Consider the following 22,983-nt stretch of genomic DNA (forward strand, 5'->3'; position numbering starts at 1 on the left):
AAAACTTAAGAAATCGGAAGAAGTCACAAAAGATTTGCTAAACCAAATCATTGTGTGTTTGTGATACAGATGAATGGCGCGGACGTACTTTCTCTTCTTCAGGATGCTCGTCCTGCGTTCGTCCATCTCTTCGATGGGGGAGGAGGAGGAGAGGAGGGAGTTGTCAGAGGGGTTGAAGGATGGAGAGCTGCTGTCTCCCTGTTCTACCGACAGTGAGCTGGGCCTGTCCTCCAGAGCCTGCGCCAGAGAGAAACACGAGGTAAACTAAAGAGTGTGAAACACAGCACAATATACATCACATGTGTGTCTGTTTAAAGACAAGAGGGGCATGAATACTGCAGTTAATCATGCCAAGTCCAGGACATATGTACAAGTCATGTTCACATCCGCCGCTGATGCCATAATCCACATGCCTATTTATCACCACAGGAGCACATTGTTTGAAAAAAGTAAAACATAATATAATATATATAATATAACACTGAAGCCCCTAAGTTGATCTATGACAAATTCTGATTTACCGATCAAATCAATCTTATTGATAAACGATAACCATGGCAAAATATCTTCATGTAGGAACTGATGAAGCTTAGTGTGTTCTTGTTTTCCTCTGTCATCCTACCATCTTGCTTTTGACCAGCTCCTCGATGGCGCTCACCAACTCAGCAGCACTGGGCGTCTCTGAACTGGATGGACGGACCGACAGACGAGAGGAGCTCTGGGTAAAAAATAGAGAGATGAGAGGATTGAGAAAAGAGAAAAAAAGAGCATTAGAACATTATAAACCTTTGACTTAGACCTATTTCTGTGAGCTCTATCTCTGCTCTTTGGCTGGTGTTGATACAAGTCTTCTAATTGCTTGTATGTGTAATTTAGTCATCACTAAAACAGACAATAAATATTTGTATTATCTGTTTTATGTGAACATTTCTATGTGAACCCAAGTGTACTGAGTTGTATGAAACAGATTAATAGCATCTTACTTGAAGATAAGCTTTTGTTTCGCTCACTTCTTTGTTAGTTTTATCATCAGTGAATGTTTCGGTTACCTGAGTGAGAAATGACTTAGTGAAAATGTCTGTTAAATGTTCAATGCTGTAATCTGAAGAGAGATCCACAGAGATGTTTCCACAAGTGAAACCCCAATGCTCGAGAGTTAACTGTACATCTGAAGGTTCAAAGGAAGTGAAAAGTAAAAGTATATGAAATTTGAATGTGAAGGAATAAACGTGAGGCTGAAAGTCGGGATGACCAAAAGAAGATTGAGAAAAAAGTGAAAATGTCAAAAAAAATGTCGATGGGGAGAGGGTCCGGTAAATAATAAAAAAAAAAGGGAGATGATGTCTGAATGGAAGATGTTCCGGTCGCTTTCTCAGGTAATGATAAACAGCCTTTGAAATAAAGAAAGGATGCTAACAGAGCGAGAATGAAAGAAGGAATATGTATGTATGTATATATAGTTGAGGAGACTCTCACCCTTGCTGTGCTGTGCTTCAAGACTTTCCCCAATTAGGTTTTCTGGGTGAGGCTGTGTGCCCTTCTGGCCTCGCCAGCGTTTAAAGATGCCAATTACTCGCATGGGTAATGAGGTTAACGCACAGAGGGTAAAAGGGAGATGAGGACGAGCGGGCAGGGCGGGTGAGGGAGGGGGGTTGGAGGATGATGGGAACAGGGGGGCTTTTGAATTTTCACCTCAGTGTTGGGTCATATTTAGAATATTATCCAGGATGGGCTGACGGAAATCGACCTTCCTCTTGCATTCACATTCACATCTACTCGTTTCTTTTGAACCTCACTTGGCGACCAAACTTTTCAAAAACTATGAATGATAAACATGCAGAAAAAAAGCTGCTGTCCTTAGTTATTCCAACAGACTCGAGGGATTACAAAATGTCCCTAAATTGTGAAGAAGTCGACGCAAACTAGTCCTTTAAGCCTTGTGATCTGCAGTCAAACCAGCGAGAGAAAACCTCCGCATTGATTTAGAGTAAAGAGCACATGCATCCTCTCTTCATCTACATGATCCCGTAGTGCCTCTGCTGATCTGCCAGGCGACTCTGCGTTAAAGCGGTGTGTTGTAGAAACAGGGCGGAAATTATAGGTAAAAGAGAAGATAAACTAAAAAAGAAAAAAGGAAGGAAAAATTCTGCTCTAAAGAAATTCAGGAATGTTTCAGAGTTCAGAAAAATACAAAAATTTAGGAAGAATGACCTTTAGGGGACAGAGAAATGTGTATTTTAAAAAGAGGGAAGTTTAAAAGTCTAAAAAAGCCGCTAGCTTCATTTCCTTTCATCTATAAACTGCTGTAGAAACCAAAGAAAAGACTTTAGCAAGTAGCATTTAAAGCTGAAGAGAGGGGGAAAAAAGAGAGATTTGAAGAATCGACTGAGGTAAAGAGACAGAGGGGGGACGAGCGGGGCATTTCAGATGGACAGGTATGGAAACTGAGACAAAGCAAAGACAGGACATAAATCAAGGTAATGCTACAGCATGGCAAACAGCAAACGATACAACCAGGAAACAAAACAAAAGAGAAACAGAAATTAGTGTCAGAGGGGTCTCCGCTTTAGACGAAGAGGAGACTTGGAGTGCCTGAAACTTGTCATAGATTTCTGCTTTAGAAGAGAGGGGAGAATATGATGCAACATGCCAAGATAAAATGTTATGCATAACAAAAACTAAGGAGTCACTTAAAACTGTGGCAGGAAATGCCCTTTTTCCGGAGGAAAGTGGGAGACTGAAATGAGTGAAAATGTAACCTGCAAGAACTAAAAATCATAACAACAATAAGGAGAAAAAAAAGCCTGCATAAAAGTGTTAAAAAATATGTAACTTATTTTGAAAACTAGTTAATTGTTGAATCCCGACCCTAGGTCTTCATATATCGATGTTTTCGGATGGTGGACCAAGCAAACAATCAATATCTTTCTCAAAAATCCCTTAGAAAGTTACAAAACATGTCCTTAAGATCATCATAAAGAGTACTTAGATTAGCTTACATTGTTACCCAAACAAAGTCGCCCCCTTACACTATACCTACTTAAATCTTGGACTAAATGTGATTTTGTTTCAGTCACTGATTCGATTTCAAAACTAAATTATACCTCCTCATTAGATATGGAGCTGTGAAAGCCGTCTCCCATATTTACTTTTGGTATATTTTCAGGTAACAAAGAGCATCTTAAGTTGATGGTATGATCAAAGTTGGCAACAGTATGTAGAAACACTGCACACCTACACCCACATGTAAGCTATTGACAAATATGTTAACTGTGTCACTGATCTGTGATCAGAGGGGCACTATGTAGTTTTAGAGAAGGAATTCAAAATTTGAACATGCACAATATTAATTAGATAATAACTCAGAAATATATATATTTTCCAATACTGAAAACAAGCTGTTTACAGAGGTAAATAATGTCCCTGGATCACTGTTTATGTATGGCGGACCCTGCCAGCTTTCTAGCTATAAAGTAAAACAGTTTAAAATTGTGTTGTCCTTTAAGGTCACTTTGTTTATTCAGTCATGGGAATGAAGAGAGATAGTTATTTAGTTTCTGCAGGCATAAAAAGAAAAGAAAGTCGGTGAAGATCTTCATTCGATGAAGATCTTTCTATACTGTAAAAGTGTCCCCTCTGCTTCACCTGATCATCGCCTTTGCCTGTCTGCCTCTCCCCCTCCTTTCTGACCCCCTCTTCTGTTCCCACTCTGACGTTTCCCCTTTCCTCACCTTGTCATCCTGGGAGTCTGGCTGCAGCAGGCTGTGCTGCTGGATGGCCATAGGTGGAGGCAGAGGTACTGAGTCAGCGCCCTCCTCGCCCTCCTCCTCTCCGCAGCTCTGCATGCCAGAAGAACTGGACTTGGACAAGGTGCCGCTGGACAAGCCCTCGTTACGCACTCTCTGCAACACACCAGAAGTAGAGTTAACATCACAATACTTTATTGAGAGAGAATGACATCGAGACTGAAGTGCTGTGTTTACACCCACCTCCTCCACAGTCTCATCCTGAGGTGTAGCAGCACTGTCGTCTGAGTCTTTCTGGGAGCCCATCGTCATCTCCCCGCTCTTCCGCACCTCGCGGCTCTTCTTGTGCTTGTGCGCCAGTTTCTTCACGTGGCCGTCGGCCTTGCCGCTACTTAGCCGGCGCACGGGGCTGGTGAGCCACTTCCGAAGGGTGTTGCCTAGGAAACAAACCCAACAGACCAAACTCAGTAGGCTGCTAAAAGCATCACAGTAGAACAACAGAGGGATGTTAAACGATAACCATTTATTTTAAAAAGATTTAGTTCAAATGGAATTATTTCAGTAACAAACAGCAAAAGATACTCAAGAAGTAGTTTTAGCCAAGTTAACTATTGCTCTCATGGGAGTTCCCTCTGTGTTGCTTTGGACACATTACATACCTGGTCTTTTAGGCCCTGGTGAGGTATGGGAGCTCATGACGTGACCGGGCTGCAGCGTAGCGGACGACCCTGGCATGATGGAGTCATTGCTGCACACTGACAGAGTGTCTGTGGAAGAGGGAGTGATGTTTATCATTTGTTTTATGAAGCAGACATACACCCAAATCAGTTTTTCTTTCAGCCCCATTGTGTATAATTCAAATTAAAACCTGTTTCCTTTCCACACTCTGTCAAAACTGTACCTTTGTGGTTGAAGATGCCCTCCATCTCCATGGAGGACCTGGAGTGGGCAATGCAGAGCATGGAGCAAGGCACCAGACCCTCGAGGGCAGGGGAGCGGTCTGTGGTCCTTACCAGACACCAGTCTGGCCTTTCATGGCAGCGCTCCAGGACCTCCACCGTCTGACCTCTCCGCACAGTCAGCTCGTTGTTGTTGCTGGCCATGAAGTCGTGTATCACCACAGTCAGCTCACAGCCACCGGACAGCTGAAGGAGAAAAGGTGATCACTACAGGAAACAAGCTGAGCTGACAGTGTTCGTCTAACTGCAGAACATGTGCAGATACTGAGCCATTTCTGGTCATCATGTATATATCGCTTACCTTGTCGCTGTCCAGTGTGTTCTGTGAAGTGCGGGATGCCAGAGAGATGGTGTCTGGTTGGCTGCTGCCTTCACCCTGACTGTCCAGGTCCTCTCCATCCCTAAAAGACACACAGATGTTTAATAAGATGTGTCAGTGTTTCTGAAAGTGAGCGTAAATAAAACTTTAGGGTGTGTGTGACGGATCGGATCGAACCAAATCTGATTCTGATTGCATTTCAAACATTTTCAACAGCACAATAGGTGTCACATGTTTACCTTCGGCCCTTGTGGTGCTTGGCTGTAGTGGCTTTGGGAATGTGAATGGGCTCCTTTAGTGCTCCTCTCAGGTGAATGGTGCGCTCCTGAATCACCTCCCTGATGTGCTTGATCCAGTCCTGCTTGTTCTCGATGCTTGACGCCTGTGATTGGTCAGCAATAGAAAGAGTCAAACATTGACAGTAAAATAAATTTGTTTGGAATTCTTGTTTCACTCTGTGTTTCACACAAGTCTGAATTGACCTCTTGTCATCTCTTATCATCTCAAGAGTTTGACAAATTATTTTTTTTATATGAACCCTTTCTAACTGTTGACCCCTAGAACAGTGACTTCCAACCATTAGTCCAAGATGAACTTAAACAGCACTTCATTAAGACCACCAACAGGTTCTAAATGTGTTCATTTGGATGGATTTTAAACTGGATATTGACTGGATAAGAGTTGTACTACAGTAGAAACAATAATGATTTCCTACATTTGAACGGTCAGTGTTCAGGTCAGTTTGGTAAGGCTTGCATTATTTCAACTTGTAGCAGAGGCTGGACGTCTGAACAGTTTATCCATTAGCCTACTTACAGCTAGCTTTACTTATTGAAACCATTTGGCCTACTTATAACCACATTTCTATAAATGACCTTTATTCTACTGTTGAACTGTTTATCCTTTAATTCTAGCAAACAATTTCATAACTTTATACTTTTTGCCAACCATTTAACCATTGGCCTCTTTTAACTAGTGCCGATTAGTATAACTTGTAACAATTTTTACTAATCAATTTAAACAGTTTATTTCTTTCAGCTATATATTTCCAGTCAATGTTATTCATATGCTTAACTTTTACAGCTTTGCATCCGTTATATCAAGCAAACTATTTCAAAAGTTTCTTGACATTTACTTTTAACCATTTCAAACATGTATATGTTAAAACATTATTCATATGTTTAACTCTCAGCTTTTAAATCCATTATTTTGAGCTAACGCTAACGCTAATTCTCATCTATTCATTTGTTTTATCAAACTATTTAAACAGCTATAGCTAACTTAGCTTTCGAGTTCAACCATTGATCTTTTTCTATTAGCTAATGTAGCTATCTGTTTAGACCTCTCTGTTCATTTGCTAACTAGTGTTCATGGACTCTAAAGTGTTCAGTTGACGTGTGTCAGTTAATCAGGTGAGTGATGTTCACTCTTTCCACAGACTTCTTTGAAAGTGTTGACCTTCTGTGCTAGTTGGGAATCACTGCCCTAGAATAAATTATGCTACAGTCTTGCAGCCCCCAATCTATGACCCTAGGTTAAAGTGTGTTTCATCTATGGGTCACTGTTTCTGCCCATGTGTGTATTGTTCAAGAAGAAGAGTGAGAATAAGAAGTGCTAAGAGTTTGTTTTTCAGACTTGTGAGAGGTGGCTGAGGGCTGTGTTGTGGGATTGTTTGTACTCACCATTGCTCCGTGTTTGGATCCCTGACTTAGCTTTGAATTTAAAATATAAAATAGAGAATTTCACTGTTTTGGTTTGAGAACATGACATTTTTTTATGCTGACAAAATGGTTTGACATGATAGAAACGTACAACACTGAAAATTCGCCTTGACAGTGGACTAAAGGCCAATTAAATGTGTAGCAGATTGTTGTGGTGTGTGTGTGTGTGTGTGTGTGTGTGTGTGTGTGGGAACATGTGTAGTTAGTAATGAGACACACTTCATTTACAATGCACATAGCACATAACTGCTTCTCAGCGGTTAGTTTGCTAGTCGACATGTATTATAGAGTTGTTACGCTCAGAATTAGACGTGTTAGGATTTTGGCTTCATGCTGTTCCAACGGCTGACACAAATTATAATCCATCTGTGACACTCTTTGACAGGCAAACACACAGACTTTTGAACATTGGGGCTTAAACATACACTCAGAGTACTAAGTAAATTGAATTTAAATAAACCAAATGGTCTTACTTACACATTGGCGTACAAATCATTAAAGGGCTTATTTTTTTCTGTTAGAGAAAGATGGCAACTCGTCACTTTGATAAAGTGGCATAGAGCCAGGATGGAAGATTGTGGGCGTTAAGGGGTTGAATCAGTGTCAGCAGCGTTGGTGGAAGCATGTCAACCCACAGAGAGAATTAGAGATACAAACATCCACAGAAAACACAGCCCCAGATATACAGATGTGCCGCTGTTTGTTAAGAGATGGAACAAAGCAGAATCTTAGCAGAGGACAGAGACAGACAGATAGAAAGAGGAAAGAAATCAAAGGGACAGAGGGGGAGTTGGTGACTACAGAAAGCCTCTTGGGCCACCTTGAAGCTTCTCATGCAATCAAACAAAACATCAGAGGATGAGAATATCGGAAGAAAGTAGGAGAGGGTTGAATACAAATGGAAGAGAGAGAAAACTAGGTCAGACCGATATACTGATTTTACGCCTTTTTCCCGAATCAGATCTTGGAGTGGAATCCAACATGGCTAATATGGAAGTTAGTTTGATTACACATTTTTAAACTTTAAATCTCAAATGTCTGATTTAAAAAAAAAAATGTTTTAATGTTAACACTTTCAGTCCCCAGGTATTTCAGGGGTCGGCTTGGTAAACCCATATCGGTCAAACCCTAAAGGAGATTTTAGAAGAAGCAGATGAGAGGGAGTGTGTTTTACCTTGAGCACAATCTTGTTGTCGTTAGTCGGGGTGCGCCCCACCCATAGAGCAAACTTACAGGGGTCTCCTTCAACATGCTCAGTCACCCCCAACTCTGATGTCTGAGGACAAAAGAATATTAAGTCATCAGAAATGTCACGGGTGAGTCAGGCAGTCTTCTAGGTTCTTTCTGTCACCGCAGTATAATTTCTATTTGACATACTCTCGTTTCAAATATAGTGTGATTTTTTTGAGACAGTTGAGACTTGAGACTGTCTCAAGTGATTCAAGTAGTACCAATTCAATTTACTCCCATCACATAAAGTACTACAGTCGAACAAACGAAACATTAAAATGATAATTATATCATCTATCAGTCAAACTTTTCAAGTACTTCTAGAACACTCAAAAGCCTGATTGGCTCCTTCAATACACTATTCTGAATTCAGTTAAAGAGAAACAGCTCATCCAAACATCTGTCATTACGCACATTTAATCATCGTCTACTTACAAAAAGCTTGCTCTTGTAGATGTACTTGCTCCTGCCGTTGGAGTCCTTGACCTCCTTGCTGAAGACAAGAGACATTTCAAAGAGGAAGAGGTGGCGCTCTCGCCCCTTACGGATCAGAGTCTTTGGATCCCAAACCTGGAACGACTCCTGGAGGATGAGCTCACCCTGGGACTCGATGTTTTCATCAAATCCTGAATGAGGCAATGTGACATCAACGAGAAAATCATTTTTTTTTTAAAATGCTGCCTGATTTATGGGGAGACGTAATCTGAATGCAGGCTTGCTACAAATACAACGATCACAGTGACATAAGTAATGAGCAGTGTGTATTAATCACCTTCCAGCATAGAGAGGTGCATGGCATCATTAGCTTTCTTCGGAACGCTGAGCATCACCTCCAGGCCGTCCTTGATCTCTCCTTTCCCTTCTTCGCAGCAAGTCAGCAGCTCCTGCACAGACACAAACAGTAACCATGACAACAAGAAACTATGCTGACAGTCACCCCAGCAGATTTGGTATGATGCGTCACCTTCAGCAGGAGCTGATACTTGGTGATTCTCTGCACGGGCTTGATCAGATAAGAAGAGATGGAGTTGGCCAGTCGGTGCCTCTGTTGAATTTCCTGCATAGACAAGAAGAGTCATGTGATCAGATGAAACTGACAAAGACCTTACAATCTCATTCTAACAGCCACAGGTGATACCCACATCAAAGTAGTTCCCAGCATGCTCTAGGATGAGCTGAGTGGAGTCTGGTTTGTTCTTACAGTAGTTCACATACATCTGGAACTTGTCAGCCTGGACAAAGAGAGAAAGATGATACAGTAAATGAGAGCTTAATGTGAGACAGCTTTGCTTGATTTCTGAAACGTTTAGGATTTACGTATCTCAATGTCCATTGGAACGGTACAAGATACAAAATATTTATAGCACATACACACAGCTAGTGCTGGTGAACAAATGATACATACCCATGTAACAAAGCAATGCCCAACATCCTCTGGAAGCTGCTCATATTTCTCCAACTCTTTGAGGAAGATGCTGACAAAATGATGAATGAGAGATCAAAACGTGAGAGACGGCAAAGACACAAGAGCTTTATCAAATGAAAAGTGATGTTCCGAAATGAAAAATAGAACAACATCTGTGTATATTTTGACAATAGAGGAATTGTGGCATAAGAAGCTGCCTTAAGATACTAAACTTTGTTTGAATGTCATAATATTAATATGCATCTAAAACTTGAGCTGCAACAATTAGTCGATTATTTCAGTTAGTTGTCTGTTAGTTGGTTCCAGCTTCTTTAATGTAACGGCTGCTTTTTTGTGTAATTTATTATCATAAATTAAGAGCTTTTCTGTTTTGGACTGTAGGTTGGACAAAATCAGCAATTTAAAGACATATCTTTGGGTTCTCTGTAATCATGATAAGCATTTTTCCCTTTTTTTTTTCCCCCAATTTTTAAATTAAATGATTCATTTATTACCAGCGTAAAAAAACTAAGATTAATCGATCATGACAATAAGCATTAGTAACAATGCTAATCTACATGCTTTTAAGTCAAATTTAAAATGAGATTTTCCATAAAAAGTCCTAAAAGGCGCTTCTTACTTATGGTGGAATTCATAGAGGTCCTGCATGTTGCCAAAGATGATGTGCTCCTTATTGATGATTCCTGGAGGAATCTCCTCAACTCCACTGGTCATCTCCCACAGGTAGGTCTGCAATGAGAGAAAAAGACAAAACCAACCAAACTCTTTAACAGGCTTTCTGACACTTTTCTTTATTTTATTTAAAAAGTTGTTGCACAACTGTGGCATCAAACAGGTTAACAGTGGTGGGCTGCGACGATGGACTTACATCCATGCACTCCCGCAGGTCTCGCACGTAGGCTTTCTCTGTCTGAATCAGCTCTGCCATGATGAACCTAGACACACACAAAGACACACACATGCACAAAATTAGCAGTTGTCATACTGTCCTCATCCACAGAGTGATAAATCACCAACAGCTCTCTTTCATCCGGTCTGCATCGTCCATTTACGCTAATGAATAATGAAAGAGTTACGGGCCATAAAACCTGATCATAAAGCAGCCATGAGTGACCGAAATCATGCTCATGATTTGTGCTTCTCATATGAAATGAAGCAGTCTCCTATGCCCGTGTACGACATATGTACATTCGATTATTCTCTTGTGGGGCTTCACTGTTGTGTCTGCAGCGCTTTTGCTGACACAGCAAAGTAGATTAGTAAATTTAAACCATGAAAATCCATCATGTACATACATTTACATTAACTCAATCTCTTAGAAGCACTTACAACTATTGAGCTAGGAGACATTGCTTGTGACAAGGACAGTGATGGGTGCAGTAATAGAAACTTTGACCTTTTTAGAGTGTACCATCTTAGTAAGCATTAGGCTGCTCTGCTGCGTATTTTAGGCACCGAGCCAGTAAGTTAATTACTCGTCCTTTGGGGTAATAAAATGTATTTCCAACAGGAGGAAAGGAGCAGTGAAAATGCTGACTAGCTACCATTTGTTTAGTTTGTAGGCATAGCACGTACTGCTCAGAAATGGGGCTTTTAGCTCAGCAGGCTAGACGCCGAACAGTTTTAATAGGCATGACCTAGTGCACTTTAATCTGCTGAATTATTCTCAACCACCAATCTTACAACCTGCTCTAAAAAGCTGTTATTTATCAATAAACCTGCTCTGAACAACTGAGCTTATCTTAGAGTACAACATAAGTGGTGACATACTCCTTTCTGCGGGCCGACTTGCGCTTCTCCTCGTTAAGCTCATGAGCAGCATCCCGCAGCTTGACCTCTGACCCTGGAGCTGTAGCTGGGATGATGTCCAGCTGGAGATCCTTACTCTGACAAAGACAGAGACAGAGATTTAAGTGATTTAAAGAGACAGATTGTGATTAAGCTGATTTTCTACACCTGTAATCCTCTACTAATACACATGTCCACTTACTGCCTTGTTAGAGTCCGAGGAGATGCCCAGGGCTTTCTCCAGGCTGCAGCGATACTTGTCCATGCGCAGGGAGAAGTCACGATAGCGTTTGTCCACAGCTGTCACCCATTTTTTGATCTCCCCAGCATGACTGTGGCCTTTCTCGCAGAAGCCGTCAGCCAGCTGGATCAGCAGCTTCACGCGCTCTTTAGTTTGCTGAAGGGGAGTGGGGAAAAAAGAGTGTTAATGCACATACACAAGCGTACACGGAGTTACATGCTTGTTTGCGTGTGTGTTTGTGTTGAGATGCCGACCCTGGCTGTGATGTGGAAGTCCTCGTGCTCTTTCAACAGCTCCTGTGTGTGATGGATACTTGAGCCAGTGGAGGTGTGTGTGGACAGGTAAAACTCCCCAGTGTCGTGAATCCACTCCAGAGCCTGAAAATACACAAACGCGCAAGATATACGTACTGTCAGATCACATGACAACAGAGAGCGGTGTATGTGCGGGAGTGCGTAGCGATGGATTTCACGTACCTGTTTGGCACTGCGTTCAAACACCACATACTGCTGACACTGGTCCAGCCGTCGTTTCCTCATGGTCCAGAAGTGGAGAACACGATTTTCTCGCTGTAGCAGCTCATTGAGGATGTCTTGATGCCACAAAAACACGGAAAACAATCAAAATTCAGGCATTCAACCCCCCCAAGATTCCTCAAAAGATTTAAAACCACACTACATACTGACAATACACAGGAAGAACCCTGATGTGTTTAGATATCATGTTTTTTTTAGCTAACTATTCCAACTGTTTGTCCATTACTGTTTTACTACCCAACAGACATCCTGTATCACTCATCAGCATCATTCACTCTGCATGTGTTACAGCCTACAGGTAGGCAATGTTCAATGATATACAAATGATTCAGATACTGACTTTTAACCTGCTGTTCTGGTGCTTTGACATGGCTCAACATCCCAGGCATGTTGACGCTGTTCCTGTGCATGTACTTGAGGAAGACGTCTGCGTTTCTTCTGGCCAAAGTGCATGCCTGAGGAAAATATCAACACACACACACACAAAGATCAGAGATGTAACTTAACACTATGTTTGGGTTTGTTTTGATCCCGTCATAAGTTACCTTGAGGAAGGCCTCCTTCTGCTCCAGGTGTTTACTGATCATGGGGGTGACGTGGTCTGTTTCAGAGTTGGGTCCCAGTTTGTCGGCCCCTCCACACCAGTCCTCTTCTCTCTTATACTCCTGTTCCAGGCTTTCGAGCACACTGCAGACCTGTGGAGACATACACGTGTAGTTTATTGTCTGAGGAAAACGGTTTTAAAAAAATTGTTTTTGTTTTGTTTTTTGAAACAAAGAAATAGTCAAATTGAATGCTGAACCCTGTGTGCGGGTCTCCTACCTGTTCAGAGGTCTTGTAGAAGGCCACTGAGGCATTGACCAGCTTGAGCCGATCCTCCATTTTCAGCATGAGCTGCTGCCAGTGGGAGGCCACGCTCTCTGCACAGTCTCTGATCAGGTCCATGTCATAGTGGTTTGCCTGGAGCAGAGCCTCTGCCTTCTGCTGAACCTGCAGGGCACTCTGGTGGGTTTTCTGCAGTAAGGGAATTGGTGGAGAAAGAATGGGGTCAGAATGATCAAAACCAGGTAAAATATTGTTTCAGACTTCAAACAGGAAACATTATAGTTAAAACAACTACCATCTCACCTCAATGGCATGTTGAAACTGTTCATGTTCTCTCTGCAGTTGCTCAGCTTCCTGCAGGGAGCTGGCTGTTATTAGTCCAGCGTTCAACATTGACTCGCCATTACGAATCCAACCAAGAACCTGGAAAAAATTAGGAAAGCTGTGATCAAATGTCACCAGTCCAACACTTAGTTTCAATCTCTATTCAAGAACTTGAAGATATCCTAGTATTCTATAGCTGCATGATCTTGGCCTGCAGATGGGACCCTCTTGAAGGTATGGACTGTATATCCGACCTGCTTGACTTCAGCCTGCAGGTGTCTCAGCTGGACGCACTGCTCAAGGTGCCTGCGGTGCTGCTCAGCTGCCAAGTCCAGTTCTTGCTGCTTCTCATGGAGAAACTCCAGCAGGTCCTGAACCCGCGTAGCCATGTCGACGTCTCGATCACACAGCAGCTCAACACCTAGGAGCAAGACGCACACCGACATGAGCTTTGGATGCATACAATAGATCTCTGTGCTTGTCAAGATCTGCGCATTGCCAAAGATCGCCATTCATTTCAAATTGAAACTGTCTGAATTCAGCTCCATTCTAACAACTTCTCTATGAATGTTATCAGCATGTTCGGTACACGTGACATGATGTAACTATTCTTCGTACAGTTTTAGAGAGCACCTATTAGCATGTGAGATCACAGGTGAGTTATTATGGTTAGTGAGTGGGTGCCTCTCATCACAAACGCTGACCGAAACTGACCCGCGACACCTACACAGTATCAATATTTAACTAATGTAGCCAACACAAAAAAATCTGTGCAGCAACAGTGAACACGGGCTGTATCCTGCTTTAACCCTCTACTGTGTGATGACTGATGTCTGAAGCGGCAACCAGGTGACAGTCAAACATCTCTTCTCTCCTACTTCACGGCAGTTGAGAATCATAATAGCTCATGATGGCAGGATCGCAGGGGGACAGATACAGAACAGTCAAGTATCTGCATATTTCAGAAGACTTTTTAAGACCTTTAAATGCCTGGAAACTGTTTAATGAATATGTTACTTACAACAAAAGAAGGCTTAAAAAATGTTTTATTTACAACTGAAGTAAAGGTAATGAAAGATGCCAAGGTAGCTAATAATAAAAAACAAATGAACACAAGGAAAATATTGTCTATATCATCTACAGACCTGAGTGTCATAATACAATATTTTGTGCTCTTTCAAGGACTATTGGCCAACCTGCATGGTGTGGAGTCCCATATAAAGTACTGTCTGGGTGGTGAACTCACCAGAGGCCTGGACTTCGTTGACATACTGCAGCAGCTCCTGTCCCTGGTGGATGACATCGAAGGTGAGGTTGTTCATGGTCAGGGCCTTGTCAGCGTGGTGCTGCAGCCTCTGCTCGGCCAGTGTCAGGTCCTCTGTGTCGAAATCATTCATCTGACCTGTCAGCTCCTCGTTCCAGGACTCCAGGTCAGAAATGATCTGAGGACAGACAATAAGATTACACTTTTTAGAGTCACCATACACCTTGAGAGTTTATTGATACTGCCTCTGCTTCTTTTCTTTCTTTCTTTTTTTTTTGTTTTTTTTAAATAGGATACATTGAAATTACTGGGTAGCATTTGATTGTCCCAAGCTAAGAATGTAGAAGAAAAAAATAACACAGATTTCTACTGTAAACACAACAAAACACACACAATCCCCCCCCCCCCCCCCCCCCCCCCCCCCCCCGCACTTCCTCCCAAGCAGACTCACATCAATGGCGTCCCTCTCGAAGATGCGGAGCTGCAGGAAGAGCTCCAGTTTGATCTTCCTCTCCTGGAACAGCTCCTCCATCTGGGCCTGGGCCTCGTCCAGCTGCTGCAGGACGCTCTCGATATGGTTGATGGAGCTGTTGTGTGGGGTCTTGTTGCTGGAGATTGCCGAGTCTCTGCAACAGAAACGCACAATTTAGCAATAAGCACTGAGAGGCAGCGGCGCGCACTTAAAAAAAAACACGGCAATAAAGACACAGTTGGGCACAGTGCCAAGCAAATTTATCTGCTCTAGGAACTGCTGCATAGCACAGCCTGCAGTGGCTTATTCAGCTGTAATAGTGCAAAGCAGGAGAGTTAAGAAATGGAGCTGATGTTAATTTAATTTAAAGTGAGAAAAGTTTGTGCCTGAAGAAAGCAAACATAATTTAATCTCTTGAAATTTAAGAATGAAGTGTGTGAATTTTTTAGGCTTTTAGTATAATCATTTATATTAATAAATACATCAATAAAATAATTGATCTACTGAGATTAGGCATAAACATTCAAAAAACCCACCTATTGTGTGTTTAGACTTATACTTGTTCTATTAATATACTTAAATGTATGAGAGATATTATTACTAGCTGTAATATTCTCCACGCAACACCTCTTTCAGCCTTTCCTTTACCATTGGTTGAGAGCTGGTGGATATTCTTTTATTAAACCAATTTATAGCGATCATTTTATGGGCTCAGAAAAACAGAAATTGTTCATCGTTATCAACCATAACTGTAAAAAACGTCTAAATAGTCCATTACATTTTTTCCACATCATTTCATCATAGTATTAACCTCCAATTCCCATCTGTTTTTAATATCAGTGCTATCCTTTCAGTTAGATACAGTAAATATTTATTTTATTGAACGAATTACTAGTTTTTCGTAGTGTTCTGAATATCAGAGCTTGTGTAGCTTTTTCCTTGTTCTTCATTTAATTTGTTAAACTGTCGCACCTAAAGAATTTCATACCAAAAACTATCTGAGATCAGTAACATCAGTAACACAACTAACAAAATTAAAAGTACAATTCATCTGATATATCATTTTGGAGTTGAGTAAAACAGAATTTCCGAAATCTACATTTTAATAAAAGGCCAAAACACTACACACATGTAGCTCAGGTTGTGAGGAGTTCCAATGAGTGTCAAAGTGAAGCAGGTCGTACCGATTCTGATTCATCAATCTGACAGATGCACACATGCATGACGCACGAACACGCAGACACCAGTGAGCTACCAAGAGGCAAAAGTGAGTAAGCAAAAAACATTGGCGGTCACATGGATTTCGATTAGCTGAGAGGTTGATTAATCAGCGTGACAGATGCCCTCCCGGACTAAAACACACATTCGCGATCGCACGTGTGCACACATACAGCACCAGTCTCATACTAACACACACACAAGCGAAAGGTGTGTAGAGTTTCAGTTGCCTGACGGAGGGGACTGCCTTTATGAGCTTGCGTCTAATTGTGTGGCAGACTTATGTAAGAATTCACTGTGGAGCCAAATACACAGGGGAGAGCGGGATGGAGAGAATGAGAGAAACAGAGAGAGAAAGACAGAACAAAGGGGGTGGAAGAAGAGGGACTGGAACATCCTCTGTGTAAAAATAGAGTTGGAGAACGAGGGTCACCGGCATCCACCTCTACAACACCTCCTTCTGTCCTCTCGGCTTTCTTTTTTTTGGTTTCCATCTATATCGCTGCTGTCTTTTTAAGATGAAACTGACAGACTAGTTCATTACAATACATACGTGATTTAATTCCCAATCGCCCGTGTCTGCCATTATCCTGCCAACGCGTTATCGAGACAAAGACTAGAAGAGGTCCATTATGCAAGAATATCAAGAAATAAATAATTATTGCATCATCATCATCCTGCTTTCTTTCACGCCTGGTGTATTCTCTCTCTTAACTAGTGGTTTAAAGGATTGTTTGGTGTCGGTTTATTGTTTTAACTCCATAACTGCCTGATTCAACTGACACTAGCATTCTTTTGGACTGCCCTTTGATTCCCATTAAGAAAGAAAAGTTACATTTAGGCTGGTTTTGTTTCACTTTCCATGTCCACTCATGTAGGTTGTAGATTTTGATGTAGTTCCAGTTGGAGTTTTGGAAAAAGCCATAGTTGCTCAACAGAGAAGAAGAATGCATCCATAGTTGGCTTGCATGTAAAATACAGCACCATATAGCTCAAGAATTACTGTAGGACCTTCATTAGAGAGTTATATTTAAGAGTTAGTTAAAGATTATTTTCTGAAATTTTCTCTCTTTACATCACTCTTAATTTATTTTCACAGAACATCTACGCATTTCAGCCTGTATGATTTCATTTTCAGTCAGGTGTGTTGATCTGTACCTGAGCTGCTGGATGAGATCCTCTCCCTCCTTGATGACGTTGACGGTGACCTGCAGCGTGGTCTGCTGTTGCTGGCCGAAGCGTTTGATCAGATCCTGGACAGCCTCCACCGACTCAGCATAAACGTCATCCAGCAGCTCCTTCTGGAGCTCCTCCAGCCATGTCCACAGCTACAGAAAGACATTTATTAGCATCTGAATTTTTTTGTTTTTTTTTAAAGCGACGAGTGTTCAGAACTTTTCCGGTAATTGTCATATAAATCTACACATCGTCTGATGGACTTGGAGGCTCACACTGGACTGCACTTCTCAAATCTCTCACTCTGTTCACAGAATACACACATTGTTATCACACACTCTGTGACCCCAGCCAAACAAGCATTGTTTTTGCTAGGGGTGTTTTATCGGCCCAATTTCACGATTCGATTCCGATTATTGAAGTCTCGATTTGATTACAAATTGATTTTCGATTATTAACGATTATTGATCTTCCATTTAACATCCGTCAGCTGCTGAATTATTTTACTTATCTTTTGAGTAACACTTCACAACACCTTCAATATTGTATAGTGTAACTGTAATATCCAAATTATTATTTTTTTACTTTGTTTTAAATGTAGTGTTTCACTGTTAAAAGAAAGCTGCCAAGCTCAGCAGCCGGACTCATGTTAGAAGCATCGTCGCTGACGAGAACCAGGGCGTGTTTCTCTATTCCCCACTGCCATTGCTTTAAGAAACTCACACATATTTGCACCTGTGTTGCCATCATCGATAGCTCTCGTCTGAAGTACGTAGGACATTAGCTTCCATTAACTGCTGACATGATGAGCTGTAACGGTCACGTATGAGACTGTAGCTCTGGATGTCCAGGCATCGCAAGTTATTGCTACCCTGTGAGCAGAGTTGAGGGACACTTGCACGGAAAGCTTTGTCTGCTTGATCTTTGGAAATTTAGTAACCGATTCATAATCGTCAATATTATAATCGCGATTAATCGATTATCGATTTTTTTCACCACCCCTAGTTTTTGCAATTAAAAAGATGGTTAATGACACTAACAGAGGACCTTCCTGAATTTTCATGATCAAGGCAAACCCAGATCATCTACCCTCACCTTAACCTGACCCTAATACTACATTTATCCACATACTATGTTTTTTTTTTAAGGTAAGGACTGGAGATCTAAAAAAAGAAGAATAGAAAATGTCCACTTCTGTGTGACTAACTGGATAAAACCAAAAAATACATAGTCCATTTTATCTGTTAATTAGTTCTCTCTTGCTCAGAGAGCACAGAAAGCTCTCATCCACACAAACACACAGCCCACCATCCACTTCAGCGTTACGTCATCCTGCCTACCTCTTTGACGTGCGTGTGGAAGGCGACAGACATGTCCAGCAGGACTTTGCGCTGCTCCACGCGGCGAACAAAGTCTTGGATCCTGTCTTCGAGCTGGTGGGCGGCCTGGTAGATCTCCTCTGGGTCGCACTCTCCTGTCTGGGCCAGCTGCTCGGCCGCCTCCAGCAGCTTGTCTGCATTAGTGTATGTATTCTATACCGAGGCCAGGGGATGGGGAGACAGAGGGATGGATTAACCCAGGAAGACGATATAATGAAAGCAAAACATATTTTGAACACGAGCAGAGAGAGAAAGAGCAGAGGCAGAGAGAAAATGACAAACAGGATATGCAGGAGACGTGTGCAATGATAACAGTCAGTGATATTAGAGCCGCAAAGAGATAACTAGTGAGAGGAAATAGAGACAGAGAGTGGGTGAAGGTGCTATAAAGAGGAAGAGAAAGAGGCTATGGAAACAAATAGGTACATTAAGGTGGGGTATCAGAAGGCTGATATTTATTTGTTCTGTTTAAAGTTGATCAGAGCTGACAGTACAAAGAATTCCATTCCAAGCAAAGATCCGGCATTGAAAAGGTCACTGATGTAATAGTGGGCGAGTTATTTTATCATTTCAAATATATCTGAAGTATCAGAAGTAAAATTATTCATTCAGAAAATGCCCCAGTGAGTGTTAGTGTTATATCACATGTCATATTATTAAATTATCTATTTCTAATGTATAGATGAGTAAGTAGTAGTAAGTTGTCAGTAAACTCGTAGCATGTTAGCATGTCAAATATAATCTGTAAAGTAACTAGCAAAATAAAAGTACAATATGTTCCTGCGAATGACATGCACAGAAAGTACAAAGTAAAAAAGTGTATGTGATTAGTTTCATTACAGTCTAGGCTACACTATCCCCTCAAATGTGTTAGGGATGAATACTAATGCCTCATTCGGACTATTATGTGAAACTCAAAGCTCAAAAGTCATGAGGTGAGCTGGACGATGTTTAAGGGGCATTTAGGGGAAACAGCTGCACACAGTCTTAAAAGTGAGAATATGTAGTGTATGTTTCTTGAACAGAAACTGGCATATGTGACAATTATAATTAATGCTAAAAGCGAAAACAAACGGTAGCATAAATGAGAGGAGTCAAAAAGTCAGAGACCTGGCGCACAAATGTCTGTTAAATTCAGTAATATATGTGTAATTTAGTGGACAGCAGCTAACTGTAGCTAATTATTTTGGTTAACATCAGCTTAAACAAACCACATAAGCTAACTGCTCATACCAGACCAAAACAGGTTGCAGCAAGCAAATCCCTGTATGTAATGAATTCAACAAGCGTGTTTAATTGCTAATGACTTCATTTTTCCTTTATAAGAAGACTAATTCATTATCTTTTCTATCAAAAGTTTGAAATTTAACTACCTTAACGATTTCTCTACAATAAAATTAGCAAATAAAATAACACATGAAAACACAATATCGGACCACATTGGTGGTGGATGAAACTGATGATGAGTTAAACATGAGAAAATAACCCTGTCAACACGGTTATACGTGGCTTAAACTTACGAGAGAGTGAGAGTATTGAAACAAAACCAAGCTACCTGTGCCACTTCCTCAAAGTCCTCGTGGCGTTTCTGCAGAGCTCGGGCTCGGTGGAGGGACTTTCCCACACCTGTGTGTTTACTGAGGAAGGCCTCGCCATGGTTTTCTATCCAGTCCAGCACCTGTACACAGGGACCAATGTCCACATAGTCAGACAAACACTAGGAAAGAAGCAGCCACAAGGGGGCGCTCTAAGGTGATAGATGATCCACACATGTTGATAATAATCAAAAGGAGTGTGTAAGTGAAGAGGAATGACAGAAAAGATTATAAATTTTGTAGGAGACATTGCAGCAAGCCTTAAATTTTCACACTCCTCTTCCTGAACTCTGTCCTTCAAAGTGTTAACGGATGAACAGCATCTGCACGGACATATGACCCAATTCAGTTGCCATGGCAACGGTTGCCATGTCAACACGCTCAGGAATGCCCTGATTTTTGGACAGTGTACAACTGTATTATCATTTTGGACCACTTGCATGCCCACTGTACTCGTTTTCAAGCCTTTATTCTGCAAAAAGCATTTAGAACGCAGGCTTTTGTCCAATGTTCCTTCCCACTGAAATGCATGATGAGTGAAGACGCAAGGTTCCACCAACTTGCTCAAGGACATTTTGATAGGAAACATGGCTGCTGCTGGGATCAAACCGTCTATTAGGAGTGGAATCCCTCTAACCAGTAGGCTACCCTGCTATTTTCAAATTACTGTCCAACCCTCTCATGTTATACTGAAAAAACTGGCAATTAAGTTTGATCCTGGAATTACCACGTACTCAAACCAATGTGCACACACATATAAAGAAACAAGCATATACAGTATATGTGTGTGTGTGTGTGTGTGTGTGTGTGTGTGTGTGTGTGTACCTGTTGGACATCCTGTTGAAAGACGCATAGCTGCAGGCGTTGGTGCAGCCGCACTTTGCGGTGTTGCCAAATGTTTTCCAGCTGTCTCTGGTGATGCAGCACCTCGTGGATGATGTCCAGGACGTGGTGCACTGCCTTGGAGTAGTTTGCTGATGCTGTCAGTGAATCAGCACTGCCAGGGGTCAAAGGTCGCTGCAGCTTGTCCAACAGGGCTTTTCCATCCTGGCTCACCTGAGGAACAGTTAAAAAAATGTTGTTGTGGTGTTTATTTTAATCCCAACTACTGCACAAATGCACAGGAGTGGAAAGAACTGGCAGAATGAAAAGTATACTGGCATTAATGCGTTTTGTATTTGACTGAACTTAGAAATAAAACATCATCCAAATAACAACAGCCAGCAAACTGCGTGGACATTTGCCTGGGAAAGCACACGCTTTCTATATTTAGAAACTCAAAAGGAGAAATAATAAATAAAAAGCCACACAACAGAGGAATTGGTGAGACTCAAAAGTATTTTTTGGCACTGCATAGATTCAATTCCTTTAATATGGTCGGTGTAAAAGTAGTCCTAACTTGAAACTGAATTTGAAATAAAGAGTTTTTCTGTGGAGAAGAAGTTGGTTGGAAAGAGCTTGAATTTTGACGTTATCTTAAAAAAAACAATTCTCCCAAAGTTCAAGAGTGTTAATTTCATTTTAGAAGCCTAAAAAGCCTTTAAATCTACCACAGATTACCACACTGTATGTAAATTATGTTTCAATAGCACTGTTAACCTAATTGTGACTCCTCAAAGTGTTGAGGTTTTAATAAACAGGGTATTGCTGCAAATGAAACCATGAACATGACATAGTGACATATTTTTTTTTATTTTCTACTCTATAGTTAAATGGTTTTACACATTATAAATGCAGATAAGATGTGATGTTACCTCAGAGTAGGCAGCCGTGATGTGTTCATACAGGCCTTGGTGGTGGTGGATGGCGTCCTCAAGGTCTTGCAGCTCGGAGGGCAAATCCACCTCGCCGCACGCCTTGCACCAGGAGTCCACGTTACTCATGTACTGCAGGGCAAGACAAGCACGCTCACATTTACACAAACTGCCACTCAGATATAAAGTGTTTCGCATGAGACACGACATGAGACAGTGTTGTATACATCGTTATACTCTTCCAAGGAGTCACATGTTAGTCAGACATACCAGAGTGTGCAAGAAATCGCCCGAGGGGCATTTTTCTATACCATCACTGAGCTTAAACAGGAAGAAATGTCCTTTCATATGGTTATGAGCTCTCTGAAGACTTTATCAGAAGAATTATTCATGGCTGAGTGTGCTGTTCATTGGCCTGTGATGACTTCCTGGAACTTTCTGTACCCCCACGTGGGAGGGGAGGAAAAACAAACCAATCAGCGAGGCGGGCCTCAAAGAAATATCAGAAAGTTGGTGGTTTCATTACTGCTGATAACTGGAATAAGATACACGAAAGGTACAAAGGTTTACAATGGGTTTCTCAGTATTTGTGGAGGAGAAAAGGTTGGGGCGAAACCTCTGGGAAAAAAAAAAAAGCTGTTTCTATTTCAGCACACAAACATGAAAGGCTGGTCTGATGACGGCAGTATTCCAGGTCGGAAAAGTCGTACCACCCATGTTCCCCAGTTGGGATTCTGCATGGGTGCTTTTTCAGTCGATGAATCATTCCATAGTGTCCCGACTAATGAGCGCCGACAGAAATAACAGCAGATAACAAATACTCTACTTACAAGCTGCATTGTGTATGCAAATATATGTTAATGCGATGCATGTGATCGACTTTATAGATTTAATGAAGCCAAATGGGTATTTCACAACCCAGAAAGTGTGTGCATCTCTGCCTGTGTGTGTCCATTAAGATTGTGAAGGTCAACACCTAAGCTGCTACCAAAGGTACATCAATAGGAGAA

General features: G+C 41.5%; 1 protein-coding gene across 4 annotated transcripts in view; it reads right to left on the bottom strand.

The window, feature by feature from the left end:
- The window catches only part of LOC115578509 (triple functional domain protein), an 84,052-nt gene that overhangs the window by 10,253 nt on the left and 50,816 nt on the right, over nt 1-22,983 (bottom strand). For 2 of the 4 annotated variants that reach the window (XM_030411508.1, XM_030411505.1), the window contains exons 11-43: nt 21,974-22,105; nt 21,045-21,275; nt 20,180-20,302; nt 18,586-18,777; nt 17,228-17,397; nt 14,831-15,005; nt 14,362-14,557; nt 13,370-13,536; nt 13,095-13,214; nt 12,789-12,980; nt 12,512-12,661; nt 12,307-12,421; nt 11,907-12,022; nt 11,685-11,807; nt 11,392-11,586; nt 11,172-11,287; nt 10,270-10,336; nt 10,021-10,130; nt 9,381-9,450; nt 9,118-9,207; nt 8,940-9,032; nt 8,748-8,859; nt 8,411-8,601; nt 7,920-8,021; nt 6,707-6,736; nt 5,264-5,406; nt 5,007-5,106; nt 4,648-4,891; nt 4,406-4,513; nt 3,990-4,183; nt 3,732-3,902; nt 623-718; nt 89-237 (exon numbers count right to left, since the gene is read on the bottom strand). In XM_030411508.1, the coding sequence (XP_030267368.1) occupies nt 89-237; nt 623-718; nt 3,732-3,902; nt 3,990-4,183; nt 4,406-4,513; nt 4,648-4,891; nt 5,007-5,106; nt 5,264-5,406; nt 6,707-6,736; nt 7,920-8,021; nt 8,411-8,601; nt 8,748-8,859; nt 8,940-9,032; nt 9,118-9,207; nt 9,381-9,450; nt 10,021-10,130; nt 10,270-10,336; nt 11,172-11,287; nt 11,392-11,586; nt 11,685-11,807; nt 11,907-12,022; nt 12,307-12,421; nt 12,512-12,661; nt 12,789-12,980; nt 13,095-13,214; nt 13,370-13,536; nt 14,362-14,557; nt 14,831-15,005; nt 17,228-17,397; nt 18,586-18,777; nt 20,180-20,302; nt 21,045-21,275; nt 21,974-22,105 (4,583 nt within the window). The remainder of the gene's footprint in view (nt 1-88; nt 238-622; nt 719-3,731; nt 3,903-3,989; nt 4,184-4,405; nt 4,514-4,647; nt 4,892-5,006; nt 5,107-5,263; nt 5,407-6,706; nt 6,737-7,919; nt 8,022-8,410; nt 8,602-8,747; nt 8,860-8,939; nt 9,033-9,117; nt 9,208-9,380; nt 9,451-10,020; nt 10,131-10,269; nt 10,337-11,171; nt 11,288-11,391; nt 11,587-11,684; nt 11,808-11,906; nt 12,023-12,306; nt 12,422-12,511; nt 12,662-12,788; nt 12,981-13,094; nt 13,215-13,369; nt 13,537-14,361; nt 14,558-14,830; nt 15,006-17,227; nt 17,398-18,585; nt 18,778-20,179; nt 20,303-21,044; nt 21,276-21,973; nt 22,106-22,983) is intronic. The other 2 variants (XM_030411509.1, XM_030411506.1) reach the window with 1 other exon arrangement.

The sequence above is a fragment of the Sparus aurata genome, chromosome 3 (assembly GCF_900880675.1).
Source record: "Sparus aurata chromosome 3, fSpaAur1.1, whole genome shotgun sequence".
Lineage (NCBI taxonomy): Eukaryota > Metazoa > Chordata > Actinopteri > Spariformes > Sparidae > Sparus > Sparus aurata.